Consider the following 23,300-nt stretch of genomic DNA (forward strand, 5'->3'; position numbering starts at 1 on the left):
CTCCTCCGATTTAAAAATATATTTTATGATTAAACTATGCGAGAAAAGTAGTATAAAATTTAAAAAATATATTTTAAGTTCGTTGGATAACATATCCATTACCAAGATGAAATTTGCGATGCACGCTATAAAAATTACATTAAACTAAATAGTTAAAATGAGACTTAAAAAATTCCTTATCAGTCTTTCGGCCATACGAGAATGAAAAGTAAATTCAATTGTGGCAACAACAATGGCATAAAATATGATGCCTGGACAGTTATTGTACATTTTATTATGAATAAAATATAATCAGTTGTTTATTTATTTTTTGAATAATAAAAATATATGGGTTGCAACTTAAAAATGGTAATTTTGATGAACAAAGAAAAGTTTAATTTACCAAATACAGTCATTTTTGACATATATTACATTTCTTTGCTGTCTTTTACCAGTAGAATTTTGAAGCACTTTTTAAACATTTCAAAAAGTTACAGAAGAAAGTTGTTATTACACTCTCTTCAAAATTGTGCTTATGTATTCGTCGCTAATCAGTGATCAATGCCCTACAAATATGAAGGGAATAAATAATTAAACATATGTGCGTCGAAAAATTTTCCGAAGTTTTTATTATTCTTATTTTTAGTATTCTCCTCCTTCAAGGATAAGTAGTTTTTTGTAGACAAGCTAACAAAAAATATCTCAAATACCCCTAGAAGATAAACAACCAGTTATATAAGTAGAGTGGCTTTCCCGTGGCCCAACGACAGCGCTGATAGCCCTAACTGGATTATTATGCCTTCTTAAACGAGTGTCAAGGGATACGGGTGTAGGCCGATTTATCCACTTTCCTAGTTGTGATACCTTTAATTCTGAGACTGTTACGTCCACATAACTTTACTCTACGCTTTTGACTCAAAAATTTACCACTTTCAACCAGAATTAATAAGTATGTACACTCGTTTTATTTTACACATAAAACGTATATTATATTTATTCAGAGAAAATATACTAATGCAATTGTATTTTATATATTTATTTTATTATATTATATATATATAGTTACAATTGTGCAGAGAATTTTATGCATTATAACACTTCGAAAGATTAGAACAGATTAACTATAATTGTATTAGCTTTTAAAATAAAGTATTATCACAGTTCCTTTCTTTACTATTACTATTTTACATGTGATAGTGATACATATAATAATCATCTCATTCTAATCCTTTGCATAAGAGAATTATTATCTTCACACTTTTGTGGACCAGAAATAATCAGCTGTGGTGTATATGATACTCAAAGATGAGGTTAATAATTTTAAAATGGAGTAAAAGCTTTCGTTGCAATGAGCCAGAAATGTAACATTTGCATTACTTTATTATTTTGATACATCAAGAATAAAGAACACTGGAATATTTTTGGCAACAATTTACTTAATAACAAGTGAAATTTACAAAATTTAAAAAACCTCCGACAAATTTGTCGGGTACGGAACGTTATAATCGCCCTTGAAACATACCTAAGAACACTCTGCATTCAATTACCTTTCAAACGAAACATAAAAAATCAAAATCGGTTCATCCGTTTAGGCGCTAAGATGCCACAAACAGTCACACATACCCACATAGCGGTCAAACTTATAACACCCTTTATGGTGCGAGAGTTAAAAATGCATTCAAGGATATTCAAAAAGAGAAGCAAAGTTGCATGCTAATACATTCCTAAATATAACATTCTATGGCTTTTGGTTTTTAAGTGATAAATGTGTTCCTGGTTGGCGAATACTTATTCGATGTTATTCGCAATGCATTTTTGCGATTAATAATAAAAATAAATAAATGAAAACTATAAGCTTTTAAGTATTAGCTTTACGGAAATCTTTGGAACTACTATGATTCAAACTAGCTTTTAAAATTGACACTTCAAAACTTTGCCTCTGATAAAATTTTCAGAGAAATCTTATATAAACAGCATCCTTTCTACAAAAATTTCCAGATAGAATCTTATGTCATAGTTTTAAAGGATCTTAAGATATTAAGGACGCCTTAGAAAGTAGGTTCATTTTATAATTTTTTATTTCATGTTTCGAGGTGAAATAGGAAATTTGTATCAGCCAGTTAAAAATAAAACGCAAGACAAGACAGACATGGCAGTTAATCGAATGATTTCTTTATTTCATCATTTCATCATCGTGTTAAATATATTTGTTTCGAATTTACTTACATAGATATAATGGTATTAATCTGAGTAAAACCCTGAAAATTGTATTTTATAGTTGAATTTATCAAAGTAAACTATTCCTTTGATTCTTCCAATATCAAACTCTACAAATAATTTCTTACAACAGAGTAATAAAGGATTATGATTAATATATAAATCATTTGAAGTTTGATGAAAATGTACTCAATGTGTTTAATGATCATCAGATAGTTTTCCTATTTATTCAGAAATGTTAGAAAGAAAATACGATTTGAATTTGCATGATTTTAAAATTTATTATCTACCCTCGCTAATAGAAATATCAAGCAAAGTTAATTGTTTGCTTCAAAGCTTGCAAATTCCTCTTGTAGCATTCTTTATTCAAAGAATGAGTTCCTCGATTCAAAATAACAAATAGCTGACTCTCATAAAGAATGATTACTAACTTTTGGTATCTGGTTTCTAGTACTTAGTGAGTATCGTCAAGCTGATAATAAAAATCATGAAGTAGATCAAAATATTTTGTTCTTCTTTCAAGCCGATGATAAACTTAAAAGCACAATATAAAACTCAATAGGAGAGTTATCTACTAGGATCGCATGTGAAAATGAATTCCTTGTTTTAGAAAGGACCGACTTTCTACACTACTTGTGGTTCAGAAAATATTAAGGAGTAAAGCAGAAAGTACAAAAAGAACAAAGAAAATACCTGACTCTTTTGGCCACACGAGTAGTTAGATATTTATTAGAACGGATAATGTGTGCAACACGGGCGAATTGTCGTTAACCTACTCGAATGGCAACGCCACAAAATACTTATCAATACACAAATATACTATTTTTCTGTAAAATCTAACAACTGGAGCAAATTTTTCGAATATATTTAACCTCTTTCACAAACCACTGTGATATTTCTAGAGGCATAAACATTATTTGATCCCGCATTAACTGGTGAAATTATAAAATAATATAAAATCATGTTTATCATATTATACATGTTTGTTATTTTAGGAATATATTTCGGTATAAAAGGTGTTTATAGTAAAATACTAGTTTAGATTATAAAATGTTGTACATGCTGCATAAATATAGTGTACTTAATTATATGTAAATTATAATTTAGTACAAGGATGATTTTATAGTGAAGGTACACCAACTTTTGAATTTTTAGGTAACAGCAGACCGGGAGCCTATATTGAATCGTATTTTCTATGTTTCATTTTCTTGTCTGCTACATGCAGCATTGATAATTGTAAGTTTTGTAACATTAGAGAAAAGTTTCAATTCTGACGTGAATGCCGAATTTAAGCAAATCGAGTAAGTTGAATTTCATGTTTCGGTTTTTGTTATTCGTCAATTTTTTGTCTGAAATGTGTATTAAAAGATCATAATAACTTTTTATTGAATATAAAATTTTCCAGAAGGTTTGCAATTGTCTAAAGGGTTGAAGGAGTTTTCTTATAGTTTGAATCCGTTTTACAATTCCTTTGAAAGTTTTAATTGTGTTGTCAAAGATTCTTTTAATATATATGATATAAAAAAAGGCAAGAGAGGCTCAATTTTCATAAATTAGGCCGTCATGCTATGTTTGAAATCTCATTTTTTGAACTCAGCAATATGTGCTTGAATGTGTTTCCTTCATTTTTTCAATCCTTTCAATTTCAATACCTGTTTTTATCTTGAAACATTTCCAGCTTTCAGCAAAATTCATTATCATTTTAAGATCTACATTTCCATTTCAACGACACACAGATTTTCTACTTTATTCTCGATTTTAACATTTTAGAAGAATACCTTTTATATGTTAAAATTGTTTAATTAATCTTGGACCAAAATTTTCATGCGACTATTATGTTATTAATAAAAACTATTTTGATAATTTGTGTTTGAGATATCAGCCAAAGTTTTCAGCCTATACGACTAATTTATCATTATTAAAAACTATCGCAATTATTTATACTTAAGGTTAAGACCTCGAACCATTATGTTTTACATACTCTCATACGGCTAGTTTCCTCTTTCTTATAACGAATTATGATTATTATGATAAATAGAATATAGTGTACATAGTTATAATACCTAGTTAGTACTTTAAGCACATCTTTATACACAAATGAAACTACAAATAATTGTATAATCAGTGCTTTATAAACAATAACGATTTGTGTAGTTATTATAATAATGTGTGTGTATCTACATTAACCATACTGGCTGATTAGAATGGCAGACTGTTGTTTCTCTCTTTTGGCTTATATAGATAAACCCCTGAAACAAAATATCATTTTTTTGAAAAATTAAGCATGTTAGTGGTATACTTTATTTATAATTTATTTTATAATTTATCTACTTATGTAAATTTAAAGGGAGGAGAGTGAACATTGAATTAATTTTATCAGAAATTCGAGATCAGCGAAACAGTAACCAGTAAAACAACTAGGTTGCATGCAGTGTGGTTGTAAAGCTATGTATATACATATAGCATGTGTAATAAGGCAATAGTTTTATACTGGATTCTAAGGAGGAACTACTTTAATTAGTTAAACATTTTCAATTAATTATCGAAATTATTGAACTGAAAATTATTTATATTATTTCAATAAAGAATAATGGTTGTGCTGCAGGCATATTAATATAAACATAGTAAAACGAATAACGAACAACTATTTTAATTGTTAATGTATAAGGGGTTACCTACCAGGTATATTATAAAATATGCTATTTACAAAACTGAAAACTAGTTATGGTCCGGGTGGCAGATCGGAAAAATACGAGTATCTACTTCGCAAAGTCGATTTTTTTTTAATTTTGAGTGTGTTTACCTTTAATTCAATTGAAGCAATGCGTGTAAAAAGTGTTAAAACTTAATAGTTGGGTCTAACTTTCAACGTGTTGAAAGTTGAAAGTGTTTCCCAAATTATTTCAGTTTTGTAGTTTTATATCTCTCTCCTGATTTGAATTAAGAGATCGAGTCCAGGCGGCGGATAGAACGATATCTTTGAATAATATTAAAATCTCGACACTGTGGTCTTGTACGAAATTTATTTATATCAGCAGATTGGACAACGTCTTCGAATAGTATTAAAATCTCAACACAGTATTTTGCTCAGATTTTTCTCTGTCAAGTCCCAGACATTTATGTGGAGTATGAATTATGGATTATGAAATCAGCAATTATCAAGTTTTAGTATCTTAAACACTTTGTATATATCGCATGGATGGTTGTACGTTATCTACCTTATGATGAAAATTATAATTCGGTTCATTTCCTTTCTTTAATTTCATTGGAAATTACTGTTCTATATTATATCTGAATATCCAGATTTGTATGTAATGGGTCTTCCATAAAGATTTTATTATATAGTTCTAGCAATTTTAAGATTGCCAGAAAATAGTCTGTTATTTTAATTGCTCAAAAAAGAGAGAGTTACTATCGGTGCATGCGAAATTTTATACAATTACTACATAACGTTCAAATAAAAATTTGCCACTATCTTTTACCAAAAAAAATTCAGTTACGAACATAAGCTATTTCTTTGCTCTTTGCGTTATGTAACACCTACGACCTTATAAAATTTGACATTTCGCTTTAGAAACTGTATACTGAGTATTTAAGAGAACAGATTGTAATCTGCTCTTTTAATTTTCTATTAAAATCGCTCGATCAACCGCAAAATTAGTATATCAACAGAAAAATGAATTAATTTTGTGAAAAGTAGAACAAAATATTTTTTGTTCTAAAATTATAAATTCTGATCCTGGCATGGAACACAGTATGCCTTTTGAATAACCTTTTTAGATTATCAGCTTGGTAATCTTCAGTTCATAATAAAAATTGAACTGGATAGCGAACTTTTTTTTAACCTTTTTAGATTATCAGCTTGGTAATCTTCAGTTCATAATAAAAATTGAACTGGAGGCCAACTCTTGTCTATAAAAGTTTAAATACATAGAATTAAATTAATGCATGTTCATTTTAAAAATGTTTATAGCTTTTTTGTCTATCTAGTTAAAATTTGAAAAAATTGGTTCCAGCAAAAGTTAGCATTTCTATAAATTTATGTCCGAATATCAACATTGAGGCTATGAGAGTCATCTTTCGGATAATGTAAAATTTTAATTGGTAATCTAAAAAAGCGTTTTTTTAACGTTATAAACATCTTTTGCTATAAATTCAAGTAAGAGTATTTTATTTTAAATGAATTATTTGCTCTATTTCAGTTTAAAGAAAGAAAGACCATTGAAATGCAAGATGGGGCAGAGAAATTTTAATTTTGAAAACGCTACAAAGAAAAATACTATCCAAATAAAAATGTATTTAAGAAAACTACAAGCTCGTATTTTTAAATCGATGTTGCTAATTAAGTAAATTGTATTGAAAATCAAAAGGGCAGGTTTTCTGTTTGCATATCACGTTTTCCTTGTACTTTATACAGTAACAAAAGCAATGGATATGCACTTCCACTGTGAAAGGCATTATTTGCATAAAAACACAATTAATTTTTAACAGTAGGTATTAAAACTTCTTTGATGCTTATTTATAAAGCTTAAGGTGGTAAAAATATTTTGATATTTCTTTTTACAACATTTTTAAAATCGCACATTTTTCTGCCCCACCCTGTTTATGTTCAAATAATTTAATATATTTTATTTATATAATTCAAGTGTTTATATATAAAGTTTTCTTCACCCATTTTGTATTGAATAAATATAAAAAGAATCTTATTAGATTGTCACGATTCTTTTTTCTTGGAAAAAGTTCGATAATTTTTTTCTAACGCTTCATTTGACAAGTAAAATTTAGTTCATGTACTATTCGTACAAAGCTGAATTTAACGCCTTGCGCATATATTGAAAAGATATAAAAGTTATAGATGAGCAGCTTCGAAACGAGATCTTCAGATAAACATGTAAATCGTAACTTTAATAATTGATATTTATAATGCAATGTTTCTTAAAAGAGCTTTTCATAAACTGTATTAATGTAAGTGGCTTTCTATCAATAAAACATCAAATTGAAAATGTTTATGATGTTTCTCTTACTTCTTTGCTATATTTAAGTATTTTTAAAAGAAATATCCTTTATTGACGTTAAAAGAGCAGATTAATAAATAATATAACAAAATATCCCTGCCATAATCGTTGAACAAACAAAAATATTAAGGCTTTTCAACATCCTAAGTTTTGCGATGGGAGCTTTTGAAATTTTTTAATTCACTGAGAAGTCAAATTGGATAGTCGCAAAAATACTTTTATTTTGTTTCAGTATATCTCATAGTACGGTAGTCCAATTCATTACATACTCTCGGATAAATTAATTATTGGATAATTATTTCTTATTGAATCGCTTAGCTCCCGACGGTACTTACACGAACAATTTTTTAAAACTCTAATACTTCCACTCCATGAAAATACAAATTGAAATTAAAATGTTTTCAAATTTCCGTTTTGCTTGGTCTTTAACTAATGAATAAAACATTCCATAGATAATGAAAATTATAAGCACAAAAATCACAAAAAAGAATTGAAATCATGTCTGGCATGACATTCAACAGACAAAGTATTATCCACCAAAGATGCACTAATTTCTTTAAATAGCTGAACCTGTTACAACATTTTCAAAAATTTGATAATTATATGGTGATATTTTTGAGATTTTTCGAACATTTTTCTAAAGATTCGAGAAGAGATTAGTCCGAGGAAAATTGGTTTAGGAAAAGGTAGTTAACGGTCTTAATAAGTCTGGTAGGGGTAAAAATAATTAATTGGATTTAAATTCAAAAATAAATTGTATACCTACGGTAGTCATTTACCTTAAACCAATATTCAAATAATTTCTAGTAGAATTAATTATTATTCCCAAATGTTTACGTTAATTACATGGTAATTAAAACCAAACAGGCATGATATTTATTCAAATGACAAACAAGATCTTACAGATAACAATAACAAGATTTTGGTAATAATATAATTTACCTGTGTATCACGATGAATACTGTAAGTACTCCAACAACATGGTTCAACTTGATTTGAATCAAGTCCCCAAAATTCTAATTCTTCTTCAAATAATGGACCACAAACATTTGTTGGATAGTGTAATTTACCAGTTCTGAAATAATAAATAGAACGAAATTTATCAATATTCATGTATATGTAATAGATAAAGTAAATTAAGAGATCGCGTTAGAAAAACAGAGTAAAATACAGGACGGCATTCCAGAAGAAAGTTTTTGGATACGATATAATATTGACAAAATAATGTTTCCCAAATATTTGTTTCTAATTTTGAGAATTTCTGGATTAATATTAATCAAGTTTAAATTTAATACAAATTTAAAATTTTTTTCATTTTTTTTTAAATACAAACTAGTAGAAAGTTTACTACAATTACTCGTCTTGAGTGTTCTAAATAAAATATTCATATTTAAAGTTTTTCGACATAATCGATAACTTTTAAACAGTTCATTATTCAATTTTTTTTCTTTCTGAACAAGTAGTTCGATAAAATATGGTGGAAGTGCATATAAACACATAGTGTATACTAGCTAGCATTTGACAGAATTGGGTTGAGTAGTGTGTGATTTTAAAAACGCTGTAAAACAATAACTCATTTCCTCAAATTTTTTCTTATTTACTATAAATAAGTTAAGTTATTTCAAAATTTACATAAATATTTAAGATGAATTAAAAAAAGTTTTTTTTTTTTTTTTAACTAAAGATAACGTAAGCGTTCATACAGGCCTACATTTTCTTCCGGACGACCAAGTTATTCGTACATGACACACGATTTGAACTACAAATTGTCAGTTTCGTTCTTTCGCTGGTTCCACTTTTTCAGATAAACTCAAAAGAAAAAGTTAAAAGTTGTCTGATATTCTCTGAGCATATTTTATAATATATTTCTTAAATAGCTCGTTTCCGATATTCAAATTTATTTTCCACGAAATATAGTACTTTGGACACGGTTGTGTTTCAAAATTTTTTTAATGTATTCTGTTAAGAAATTGTTTTGTGAAATCATACTATCAAAGCTGCGGGTGCAGCTTGTATAATTATAAAGTGGACATGACGATTATTTCATGTCCGCTTTGATATTCTGTTTAATCTGTTTTATGTAATATATATAACGACCATAATTTATGTTATACAAATTTAGTTTTATGTGAAACCTTTAAAATGTAAAAACGCCCTTTTTAATCCTTTAAGCACTTTTTTATACTATTTTTATAACAAAAAAAAAAAAATTAAATATTAATTTTTTTCCTGTAATATTTTATTAATTTAATCTCTCATTTTATAAAACAATTTATTCTTTTTGAAATTTGGGAATCATAATTTTTAAACCATTCTCGTTAATTGTTTGTGATTTGATATGATATGAAAGCATATAAACCCATCATTATTATTTCAAAATGTTTATTTAAATAAAATCGGCCTGGCATACACGCTTAGTAAATTTACATTCAAATAAATATAGATTCTGGTAATTAAAAGGGATTAATTTCCCCAAGTTAGATTCAATATTAATTTTGAATCGTCGAATATTATTTCCCTTTGATCCAACCTTGATAGTTAAGCAGAAAGATTTAAAAAAGGTTCTATAACATTTTGTTATCGACCCAATATATGCGTACATTACGTTTGGTTTGATCAGGATATTTATTATAACAGAACATATAAATTTCATTGCACGTACTTTAAATTATCTGTGTTATCTTGAACTTCTGATAACTTTCACAACTCAATTCTTTCAAATCATAAAACATAACAATTTGACAAAAATTACAAATTGATAGTTATAAAAATATTTTCGCATTTTCTCAAAATTCGTGGCAAGATGAACCGCTTGAAAAGTTGAAAACTAGATTAAAACAGTCACTTTTTAGTTTCGTTTTTTTAACACTTTTTTTGGTTTTACCTCCCAACGAGCAACCAAATCAGAACGATAACGTTCGATATGGAACATAGTTCAAAAAGATAAATATTTGTACGAGTTTTTCAACCAAAAAGTTCTCCATACTTCAATATAATTTTAAAAATAAATATTCAAAATTCAGTCGTCTTTAACTTCACTTTCGAAAATATTACCAACTAGCGTACCAATGAGTAAAAACGTTTATTTTCAACAATAAAGATTATTTATAAAATCCGATAATATAAACACTAAATAAGTAGCATTCAATCCAATTTTCATTATAAAATAATTCCTATACAACCTGATAATTTAATTTATATTTCGTTTTATTTCAGACACATTTCTTCAATAGGTATAGGTACATAATAACATGAATTCAACTTACAAACAACAGCTTTAAATACTTTCATACGCCTACAAATTTAATTTTGAATCACAGTTTATTATTATTAAAGATTCAAATTGCGTAATTCAACAGTCTATATAAATTTGCACACAATGGTTTTACTTTTGTACTTCTTATAATTATTTTGTATACATAAAATTTATATCCACTTTAAAATTTTAAAATAAAATTTACCTAATATTTACCAAGAATAAAACATTGATTGTCTTTAGGTATTTAATAAAAAGAGATAAACGATGTAAAGAGATAAATGATATATTTTTTAATCTGTTAGTTTGCTTCTAATTTTTCCCCTTTATTTCTACCTCCGGCCATAGACTGTAACAATACAATGCAATCAAGAGGAGTTAGGGATTTTCATCGAATGCTAGTGTTTCATCCTAAAAATCGTAATTTTACAGAACTAGTCTATAAACATATTTAAGCAGAGATTTAGAACATAATTTAAATATTTTGGTTTCGGCTTAGGGTTGCCACCTCAAAAAAAAAAAAAAAAAAAAGTGGGAAATCGGGAGATATACCAAAAAGCCAGGAAATAGTAAAATGAATCGAATTATAATTAAATAGGTATGCTTCAAGTTATTTAAAATAAAAGCAGCTCAAAATTGTCAAATTTATCTGAATATGAGTCAAATAATCAAAATATATGTTTATTTGCTGAACTCTAGAGAATATATTTTGATATCGGTGGTCGGGAGAGAAACCATTGATAATGGGGTTTTCGTTTCTTGTGAATTTTCAGAAAAAACAGTTTTATCGATTTATCTTTTCATTTTTGTTTGTCTTGAAAATGACCTAATTTTAATTATTTTTTATGCGTACCCTTCAATCATTTTACTCAGGAAAATTATATAAAAAACTGGCTTTTTGGAGTTTTTCTTTCATGTTTGTATCAACCAAATAATGAGTGATCGAAATGGATTATAAGTTTTTTGCTTATCATAAATTAATTCTTGATTGATTTTCGTATAACGTAAATAATGCATATCCTTATTTTTATTTAAGCTATATAAGCTTTGATATCTCAAAAAAATAAGTTGAATATGAAACAATTTCATAAATTTTACTTTTTTCAAGTTCTTATACAATTTATAATTAAAACTGGAATTTGAAATCATAAAAATTTTTAAGCACTCCTATGGTAGAAAAGCTTTTGGAAACAACTATTTAGAGAGCCGGCCATATAATTTACTTATGAGCCTTGAAGATGGCAATAGAAGATGCCCCAAGTTGCCCCGTAAGGGTCCAGAAGAGGGCGGATTGAAGAAACTGTTAAAAAGTGGTGGTGTTGTTTGATAATACATTTGATGTGATTCTGAACAGTCTTTCTGCAAAGTCGTGTCGCAAGTGGTTCCAATCCCGAGTTATGCCGAAAAAACTGGCTATTCGATTTTTTCCGAACTGAAGAGTTTAAAATGTAACTCCGAATTGAAGAGTTTAATATGTAATTTTAACATTTTAAAAAATGTTGTTCGTTCAAAAATACCTGTAACAATTTGATGTTCGTTTGACTTTACACTTTTATCTCTTATTTTCAGCTGTAATCAATTATTTTTCTGGATGTAATAGAAGGGTGGTGAAACAAAAGAGAATGGAGCTTTAACAATATGTTTTACTGTTTTCAAATAATCAACATCACTCATTTATTTATTCATCGTATAAAATCAATGGAAAATAAAAATTACAAATTAATATTTGTCATATTATCATTAAATTTCATAATTTGATTATTATTATTTTACGGTTTTATTTATTAGGGATGTAGGGTTGTGTGTATAAAAATTTTTTTTGTAATTAAAGTCAATAATAACATTAATTAATTATCATTATTATGTTTTTGTGTTTTGGTCGATTGTTACTATTTAAATATTTAAACACGGGACAGCCACACACCCACACACACACAAATTGAAAAAGTTCGATAGAAATATGATTGGTCCATAATAGATAATAAGGGAAACGTTTGGAACGCAAAGGTGGATACGTTGAAGCTAAAAAGAACTGTAAACCATAAAATAAAAATGTTTTCCATAGTGTGATATGTATCATATAACGGTATTTATCGAGAAATTATAACAAAATCCATCCTTAAAGTTTGAATTCAATATTTGACAGAAATCTTAAATCTTCTAATACACGCATTTAAAGATGTATGAGCACGGTAGTGCGGGCACAAATTTAAAAAATTGATATTTTCAATTTTGATTGTGAATTATGTTCTAACTTGACGATATAAGACGAAAAGTAAGAATTCAATTTTTCGATATTTGGCGTATTTTTCAAAATATCGAAAATTGAAAATTTTGTTAAATTATTCAGCTTTCGATATTTGGTAAACCAAGATAGATATCGAACGTTTTATTCTTATTTTTCGTCTACATTCATCAAGATATACTAAAATTCATCATCAAGGTTGAAAATAAGATAAAAATAATTTCAACCCTAAATCTACCCTGCTCGAATATCCCTTATATGGATGGACACTTTGTTTTTTTTTTCTATGTCATTGCCAATATGTTTACTTTCTATTAAACCGTTTTTTTTTTTAAATTTGTTTTCTTTCATTCCTAGTAAAAATTATCAAAAAGTTTCAAAATATGTCGTTTTTTGAGATTTCTCCATAAGAGCAAGGTTTTTTGTATAGATTTTCAATGATATTTTTTTTAACTATGATATTTTTCTACCCATGAAAAAATTTTGAGCCTTTAAATCAATTTTTGTTGCCATGCTCATACATCCTTAATGAAGAATAATTATAAGTATAAAATTTTATTTTTTTAAATGGGAAACCTCTAACATTAATAGAATACAATAGAAATAACTCCAACTGACTAGTGACTACTTTCTTCGATATAAACATTCTACATATGTAGCATCTTCTACGCTATGAGTGCTAGAAGGTAATTTAACTGATACTAGGGTAAGTACTCAGTTTATAATATTTACTATTTACTTTCAACAAACTATTATATAGAACGAAAAGCGGATTATTTGTTTGTTACTTACTTTATTATGTACAGAAAATATCTGTTTGTGTTGTGTAGGTAACGAGGTAACGTAAGGTTAGTTGCCTTCTATCACCTACCTACGTAAAACACATGCATACAACAAAGTTATGAAACAAACATAAGGTTTTTTTTTATTATTATGTTCGTACTAAAAAGTATATCATATACTTGAATACTTTTGTTTATACAGGGTCCGCCATTTATCACAAAAAGGAAGTGGGTCCCAAATCAACAGGAACACAGTTTATTATTTTCTGTTATCCAAACAGGAGACAATTTTTCCTAGTTACTGATTTCAGATTTTTCAGGTTAAAAACTTTCTACCAAGAATATTTCAAATTTGCTAGTTTTCAAAAAAATTATTATTTTCTGATAATTTTTTTAATCGAAAAGTAACTTTTGTCCACAAAATATTTCCCCTTGTTTGAATTTTAACCAAGTAATGGTATCAGCTACTAAAAACTTTGGTCTAGGAAAATTTCTTACAAAATTTGCTTTTCTTAAGGCCAAGAACAAGAATATGCTTTCATTCCACCAAAAAATGAGACGATATGTGTTTCCGAGTTGATTTTTCGTTTTTTACATATAGGGGGGGGATAATTTATATTGGCTTGAATGTTTATCTGTTACTATTTTAAAGGCATATTCGTTAAAATATCGCAACGAAGCTGCTTAATTCAACCATTCAAAAGGGGAAAGTAGTGTAGCACTATTATGATAACTGCTTAAACATCGCTGCAGCGAAAATATCCTGCCAGAGTACCTACACAACGATCATATTAGAAGAAGGTCTTCTTAATTTCTGGCAATCACTTTACTCCGAATTATGTATGAAGATTTTTAGTTTCAAACAAGATTTGAAGTCTTTTACCACACAAAACACCGAATGATTAAATTCAAATAATGAAAATATTCCATTATTATGTGATCCATTTATACTTATTCCATTTATATGATTTAGCACCTTTTGTTATTCGCAAATTCTCACCTAGCCTGGTTCAGTCACAATTAATTTCTCGAAAAATATGAGATGAACTTGTTTCTTCGTTTTATGTTGAAATATAAGTAAATTTCCGCACAAATAACTCAAATAAAAAAACACATACTTATTTCAAGTATTGTGCTACCTATCTTTGTTCTGGATGTTCTAAAAGCTAAAGATAGCTTTTTACCGATATCCATCAAATTATAATATTTTTCAGGCAAGTATTTTGACAAAATGTTTGTCCGGAAACTTCATAATCATTTTTTCGTGATTTTAATGTTTTAATTTTGTTGACAATTTTTTTTAATCATACTTTTTTCTAAGCACTTAATAATCGAAAACATCAAGCCACTGAAGTTGGTAAGTAATTAACAATTTGTAAAATCATTGCAGAGAATATAAAAATTGTTGCGTGGTATGTTCAATGATGATTTTTGGAGACTAAACGAATATATTTTGTAAGGAATTGAGATAGTGTGATATCTGTTACTTTTATATGCATATAATATGTATAAATAACGTAATTTCATTTTACAACCTTTCTTATATAATCTTATTAAAACCAGAACGCATCTTTTCTCATTTTTAAAAAAAAAGCCACTTTGGCTTTAAAAGTTTTAACGTTTTTTATAGACCTCGAAATCTATGCAACTGGATAAAAAAATCTATTCGCTATTAAAGCTCTCCTTTCTTTTCTGTTGATACCTATTTATTGTTACTAGTCTGCCTAATATCTATTTTGATGAGAATTTGAATACCCGATGCATGTTTACACCATAATGAATATTCAAAATTTATAAGTATACATGTTAAAAACTATTCCATTTATTATTAACATACAATGTTCTCATTATTAGATAGTTTGAATGTAACATGTCAGTAATAACCAACATCATGCTGCATTTGAAAGTATACAAAGAGTTCAATTTTTGCCGAATTTCAAAAGATAATTTAATTAAAACTCGAACGAATGTCTTAATGAGGAATAAAAGAATTGTCCTATAACAAGAACACTTATTATCTTAACTCAATCATTCTTTGACAACCGTTCATGATTAAAAACTAGCCAGTCTACTACAAGTGTCACAATATTCTAATATAGACAACAAGTCCATGGTAAAATTTTTCAGGTGAAATGAGTCACCGGGAATCAAGTTGAAAAGGATGCTCCTACCTCCTTGGTGTCTCAGCCCTGCAGCAGCAAATATGTACAGCGTTACTGGCAACTAACTCCCTTATCGGCAACTAATAATTATCCGAAACGATTTACATAAATGCCATACAGAAATAAATGCGGTACCGTATATAGTAAAAGTTTTTGATCTTCCGTCAATTTCGAAAGTCCTAAGTGATTTACTTCTGTACGGCATTTATGTAATTTGCTTCAAATACTTACGCTGAGTTACTATCTCGCAACGCCATACATATTTGCTGATGCGCAGTGTCAGATTGTCACCTGTACTGCGCAAAACGGATGCCATGGTGCTGAAACTTACTTTTGCATATAGGAGCATCTTTTTCAACATAATTCCTGGTTGGTCATTTCATCCTAAAAATTTGTGAAGGACTTGTAGAAAATTGCCTTATTCAGTATAGCCAAAGCGTAAATAAAAAGGTAAATATCACTTCGCAAAAAATTACTGACAAAATTGAGATGAGGCGTTGCTTCCTTATAATATCTTAGTGACTATTTATTGGCTCACAATCTGTGGCTGACAGACTTACAGTTTTCTGACTCACTGCATCATCATCCGCAAAAGCGCGGTCAGACTTTTGCAGTTTTATGAACTACGTTATATAGGAATCTCTGCGTCTTTTGACATTAAAAACATGCAGGCAAAAGCATTGAAATTTATTAAATAAAGGCAGGTATGGAAAGTTATCTTCATCGGCAGAAATATAATTGAAAAATAATTTTAATTTGTTTTTTCTTATGCTGGAAAGTTGATGTTGTGACTTTTGAACCGTATGAGTGGTACTGACGTGAATAGTTGATTTTAAATAAATTTGACACATTATACACAAGCTTTTATTATGTACAAACCGTATACTAGCAGTCTAACATTTATACATATACATAAAACTACATGAATGTATACAGAATGTTCGATTTACATCTAGGCATATAAATATCACGAGTATGACAGAATACATGTGTTGAATCTTCGATATGCGTTAAGATAGTTGTAAGATGCTTGGAGAGTGGGAGTTTCTTAGTTGCATAGATGAAATACAACAGATAAGCCACGATACAAGTCACTTTTGCGATTTCATATAACACCTATAATACTTCTTACTTAGATGCATTGCTTAACGCATGTACTCTTTCATACTAGTGATATTTATATGCCTAGATGTAAATCAAACAAGTGGTATAGTTTTAATATATTACGTCCTTCCGTATTTTATGTGAAAAGTCGAGTACCTTCATTTATTATTGATTACATTCTCATTGCTAAATTGTTACGTATTACAAATACATGCATATAAAATATATGATGTATGATGTCTATAACATATGCGAATAACAGTTATTTTGTCTATTACGAGCGAAATAATATTGATTGTAACTTAATCAAAAAAATATAACAAACTGTTCAAGTTAGTGAGTCCCTTTTGGTTCACTCATTCAACTTGTAGATGACGAAAATATCATTTTCAAAAAATGTCGATTAAAAATGAGCTATCCAACATGGATAAGTTTTTATCCATGATTGAAAAATGAGCTATCCAACATGATTAAATTCGTATACATGAACATCGTATACATGATTAAAAAAGTAAACAAAAACAAAAAATAATAAATCTTATTAGTTGTTTTTTCATTACATATTCAAACATAATTTAATTTTTTAACTTTAACCCAGTATAGTTGTTGTAATGGGTCCGATTTTCGAGTTCGAAATTTTCAACTTATCTTTACGTTTTATGGTTAGGACAAGAATGTGTGTGTGTGTATGTATGTATGTACGTCTATAGACATTTTTTTCGTCGTCGATATCGCGCGAACAATAAGGGATACCAGCTTCGTTGAGGTATCGAGCGTATTAACGGAATTTGATCCGACAGGAATTTCGTAATATTTGGTCTAGTAGTTTCAATAAGGTCGAGAGATTTTGACTATTTTTATGTGTGAAGTTATTTGTGTGAACCTCAAGGGTCGCCTCAGACAGAAACCACGGCTTGTGTTTTTTTTTTTTTTTTTTTGAAAAAACATTAAGAAAACATTTGCACAGTTTCTTTCGAATACGATTGCTCGGTACATCACTATTTTATAATATAGCATGTCATGCAACGTTCATTCTTTTTCTCATATATGTACATTTCTCATACATGGTACAAAAGTACCAAATAATAGTTGAATTTATAAAAGATTAAATTGAAATACTGAATTATTCAAACTTGACAATTTGTTTTTATTTATTCTACTTAGAAACTAAAACGTCGTGTTAGCAAAGAAACTTTTAAATCTAATATAGATATAGAAAAAGGAAAGTGCACAATCACTACGTGCTTTTGGATGGGTGTTTATCGTTGGGTGTAAATCTTTTAGTTTGAGTTCACTATTGTATTTTTATAATAAACCTTTCCTCGTACTATTTTTATTTCTCTCTTTCCTTAAAAATTGTGTTTTAAATGAATATAGGGTCGAGTTGCTACCAATTATAGCTTTAGAATTTTTTAGATTCAAATTTCTACAAAATTTTTGCTTAAAACTTTTCAATTTTTGAGTTACGCTCAGTCTCAAAATAAAATGAACCGCCCTGTATAGTAGTTAACAAATCTGTGATGATTATTATATAACTTTCAAAAATGATTTTGTATATGTGCGGGTTACAAATTTGATTTGTGGAAACTTTTTTTCGTTTAAATACCTGAAATTAGGTTCCAATGTTTCAAACGAAAGTTTTTTGTGGTAAATAATAAGAATTTAATGTAGTTTCATTTAAAAAAATAACGTGGACCCTGTTTAGAAATGAAGACGTTCCCGTATAAACAAATCTAAATAGGTACTATATGTTGTCATTTCCTCTAAAAATAGAAGATATGTGTTTTTCCGTTTTTTTTGGCCCCACTTTCGAAATTTTAGGGTAGAAACTTTTTTAAAAATCATCCTGTTTACAATTGTCAACTGTTGTCCATAGTATCTTAATATAACTCTCATGACAGGGGTTAAACATAAAATACGATTTTGAACAAAATAAACCTCATATTACCAACACACAAAAATGGAAAGGAGTATATATTATTTATGAAATTTAAGAGTCTGAGTCCAAAACACGTTTAATTTTACCCATGCTTTCAAGTTTTAATTCACCAGGGGCAGAAAATCTGCATTGGAAAACTATTCAACTAACAAATAATAAATTAAAAACAGAAGTTTAATCCGGTATACAGAATACTTTTATTGTATAAAGTAATTACTAATTACATATACCCATAGGTATGTATAATAAATAGGTTTTATACTTGTGAATTTACTAGCAATAGGCATACGAGAGTAAGTACCTATGCACAGAAAGTTCGTGAGAAATCATTGCTGATTTTTACATAATTAATTACGCGACACAAGCCGTACACCGAAGAAATATTCCAGATGGGCAATGAAATATCTGCTGCGTTTACAAAAAGTGAAGAAAGTGTGATATAATAAAGTTGTTTAACTAATAAACTAAGTACACGAATAAAAACTGTTATAACGACAAAAGTTGTAGCTTAATTGAGGAGAATTAGAAAAAAATACTCACGTACCAGGAACGCTTAGCAGGAAAGGAGATTCCTGCTAAGCGTTAAGTTGAAACAAATTGCACAGTGTGTCCAGTTGGTTATTGCGCTTGGCATAAATCGCAAAGACCCTGGCTTGAATCTCGGTACTCCCAGTGAGTATTTACTCCAATTCTCTTTAATTAAGCTATAACTTTTATAACTTTTATCGGGTTAATTTAGAATTTTGCATTTTAAAATTTTTTATTTTTAGTTTACGATATAAACCCTCTTCACCTCAATGGCACGGAGGTTAAAAAGTTCCGTCTTAAACCATATAGACTTTTTTTAGGATAATTTTCTAGATAATGCAAAAAACCACAAGGCAATTCACCCAGCAAACAATTTTTTGGTAACAATCTATGAGTCTAAGTCAAAATCAAACACTATTAAATTTAGATCATTGTAAAAATCTAACAAATTTCATATTAATAAAAAAATTCAATAAAAACAGAGTCGATTCAACCACTTTTTTTATGTATTTGAAAAGTAAGAAAATTGCATAAGCGAAGATGAGGTTCGTAATTTTAGGCTTTATTAAAACAATTTCAAACATTCCAGAAATTTTTGCCTTTGGCATTTTTAATTTTTTTGTATCATTTCTTTGGTAATAAATCCTGTCTTTAAAATTTCAACAAGCATCATCCTAATCCCACTCCTAAAATATCTTGCTTTACTACATCCACCCTAGACGAAGATCGTTCAAGTCTAACATGATTAAAATTAAACTTTTATGTTCTTGTTTAAGATATGTGTAATACACTGAGAACTGGGATCCATTTTACGTTTTCTCTTTTGGTTGGGTTTACAGAAAATAATAATTATAACCTGATATATAATGAATAATAAAACACATACACACAAATATGGAATATAAGGGTCATCTTCCCTGTAACAGAATTTGTGTAGCAGGTATATCAACCCAATCCACACATGTGGAACTAATTTAGTTAAGGTTTTAAAATTATATATCAAATTTACAAACCACTAAAAAATATCATCAAAGAATGTAAAAGTATACTCACACTTACTATTTGTATCTGCATTCGCAATCTCCGATTTTTTGAATTAATTTTAACTTTTGTATTCATATTTGCATCCGTGATAACGAATGCTAGACTTTTGCAAATCAATAACAGAGTAATTGATCATATTTTACACTAGATGGGTAGAGTCTCTATTCGTAATTTGCATTAGAAAGTCTTTGGTCAAGAGTCTGGCAAAAAAGTCACTTTGGAAACATTACTTGTGTTATTTGTGCTGTGCTAATTTTTTTTTAATCAACAAACACTTTTTATAAGAAAATAATCCGATTGATTTATGAAATAATGGTACTGATTAATGAAAGAACAGAGCTGGCCAGTCAACCTTCATGTATGTACAATAAAAAATAAGATTAAGATCTGAATGACCAGCTCTATTATCACATTTAACTGACTGACTGGCATAACTGTTATTTATGTGTAATACACAACCTGTAAACAATTTTAGCATTTGCAAGAGCAAATTGGGTAAGGTTTGGGAAAAAAAGAAGAGCCATTGAAAATATGGCTTTTTTTCAGAACGCAACTATTATTAAACTGTGTGAAACTGGCTTTCTTTTCAAAGAGTACTTCACTGTGTGTATTGATAATCAGGCCATTTCCGTAGATACTTTAACCTCAGTTTTTGTTTGAATTGCTTTTCACACCCTTCATAACAAATCTTTATGTTATGTTAAATTATATAAATATTTAAAATAGGCAAAGGAATTAATGCATAAGGAAACATCTGGCGTTAGTAACGCATGACCTCTATGTGTAAGCCTACAAAATATTAATAATTAAATGTAAAATTGTGAAATAAGAAAAAAATTTATAAAATCATTCAAATAATTTAATAAATTTTTTTCTATTTTAATAATTTAGCCAATCGAGCCAATTGATGGTTTAGAATTTGGTGGTTGTGAAACAAAATATCTCAGGAAAATTATTGAAAAAAACATCTGTTAAAAATATCCTCTAACAAATTAAAAAATACGTTCGTAGAAAACAAAATCGATAACAAAGTGTAAAACATGCATCACTCTTTTAATGCTAAGTAGGAAAAATCACACTCTTGAAAACTCAACCCGTTTTTGCAGGAAAATAAATTATGCGGATTTCTTATTCTATTATTAGAATTAACAATTTATTCTATTTATTTCTTATTCTATTATTGAGATTCTTTTATTGGAATTAACAACTTGAAACTAAACTCGTAATACTATCACATTAAACGTTCTAAAAATATCAAATTCAAATAATGTATTCTCTTTATTTTGAAAATAATTCTCAAGTAATCCAAAGTTGTCAGTAACAATTTGTTCTAATACTGCGTAAAAAACAACGTATTTTTATGTAACAAAGAAAATAAACCCATAAATTTTATGAATATTTTTATTTAAGTTTAATATTTCAATAAGGAAATGAATAAAATATTATATTTCATGATCGTATTGGTTCTTATTATTTATATTTGAAAATATTTTCAAGTTCAATAAGTATAATAGAATATATGTCTTTTTATTTCAAAATATAATATAGGGGAGAGTATTGTGGCTTGAATTACAATTTACATTTTATCCGGGTTATTTATAAAAATAAACTTTATTGATATGCCAATTGACTAATAAAAGTAATACATTGTTGACATTATATAACTTATACACAGAAAATCAGAATAAAATTGAAAGATAATACAGCGCACAAAAAAAAAACATCATAAAAATATAAATAATAGAAATTTTAAACTAAATCGCCAATCAGAAATAAATGAATTATAAAATAAAATAAAATATGGTCACAAGTCAAACAAGGTAGACTGAAATTCAAAGATATTGTGAGCGCTTTTCCCAGGTGAAGAGCAAATATTTATACACTGCTTAAAGATCTACAATATGCTTAGCGTCCAAAATCAATTTGGTATTATTCAATCCGCGACTGTAAAGATTGTCTCTTTCTTTCCCTACTGCCCCATAGGATTCCTCTGTAAGATGTTCAATTGTTTCAATTCCGTTACACAGAACACAAACCCTCTCCCCGCTTCGGTTTTTCTTATTTTCTCAAGCAAACCTGTTCATTCTGAAAATAGCAATAGTTCTTCTTACATCTCTGACTGTTAAATTAACATACATTGTTCCACCCTTATAGTGATCCAATATTGAATACAAATCCAATGAAATTTTATTCCTCACATCCATAATCATCCTCAATTACTCTTTTTGTTGACTCTATCTGAATAGACGACTTCTTTATTTGCATTTTAACAAAAGATAAAATAATTGCAATTAACTGCCTTTCAAGGTTCATTCTATGTTTAAAACTGAAATATAGCATAACAACAAATAAGCAGTGATATCCCCCAATAAACAGTGGTTTGGGTGGAATATGAGTAAAATCCCAAAATACTGGGAAGCAAATATATAAAAAAAGTTACTAAACTAAAAATGTCGATTTCTATTTTACTGGAAAAAAAAGTATTATTTGCCTTCTGGTAGATAAATAAGCTTGATTGTCAATTGCAAACACATAATTGCTGTCTCGTAAATATCAAAACATTGCAACTAACTCAAAAGTGTTCAAGGCACAACCCCATAACATATACTGTATCTTTTTACTTCATAAAATAAAATACATGAAATATACATTATTGAATTTTATTTTTGAAAAAAAAATCTAAAAATAAAAATCCTGAACTGAATAATTATTTATTTAATATTGTTTAAATAAATAACAAAATTTCAATGAATGCTTTTTTTTTGTTATATAAATAGTTAAATTTTATAAATATTTATTAAAATGAAAAATATTTTTTAAAAAGTTCATATTAAACGATTTAAACTACTATTGTTTATTTTGCTTTACCTATTCAATATTGATATAAAGGCTGAGAGCACACACATTTCGTTCTCTGTACCAACTTTTTTTTACGTTCACTGATTTATAAAAGAATTGAAGAAAGCCTATTACAATTTTTAATAAAAATGCCTTCATTTTAATATTTTGAAAATCGAGAACTTTGAGAG

General features: G+C 28.1%; 1 protein-coding gene across 1 annotated transcript in view; it reads right to left on the reverse strand.

Annotated features, from left to right (window-relative positions):
• LOC123301121 (potassium voltage-gated channel protein Shaw-like) overlaps positions 1-23,300 on the reverse strand; it is a 128,444-nt gene that overhangs the window by 85,044 nt on the left and 20,100 nt on the right. The window contains exon 2 of the mRNA XM_044883853.1: positions 8,154-8,286. Within this exon, the coding sequence (XP_044739788.1) occupies positions 8,154-8,286 (133 nt within the window). The remainder of the gene's footprint in view (positions 1-8,153; positions 8,287-23,300) is intronic.

Source organism: Chrysoperla carnea, chromosome 5 (genome assembly GCF_905475395.1).
Source record: "Chrysoperla carnea chromosome 5, inChrCarn1.1, whole genome shotgun sequence".
NCBI classification, from domain to species: domain Eukaryota; kingdom Metazoa; phylum Arthropoda; class Insecta; order Neuroptera; family Chrysopidae; genus Chrysoperla; species Chrysoperla carnea.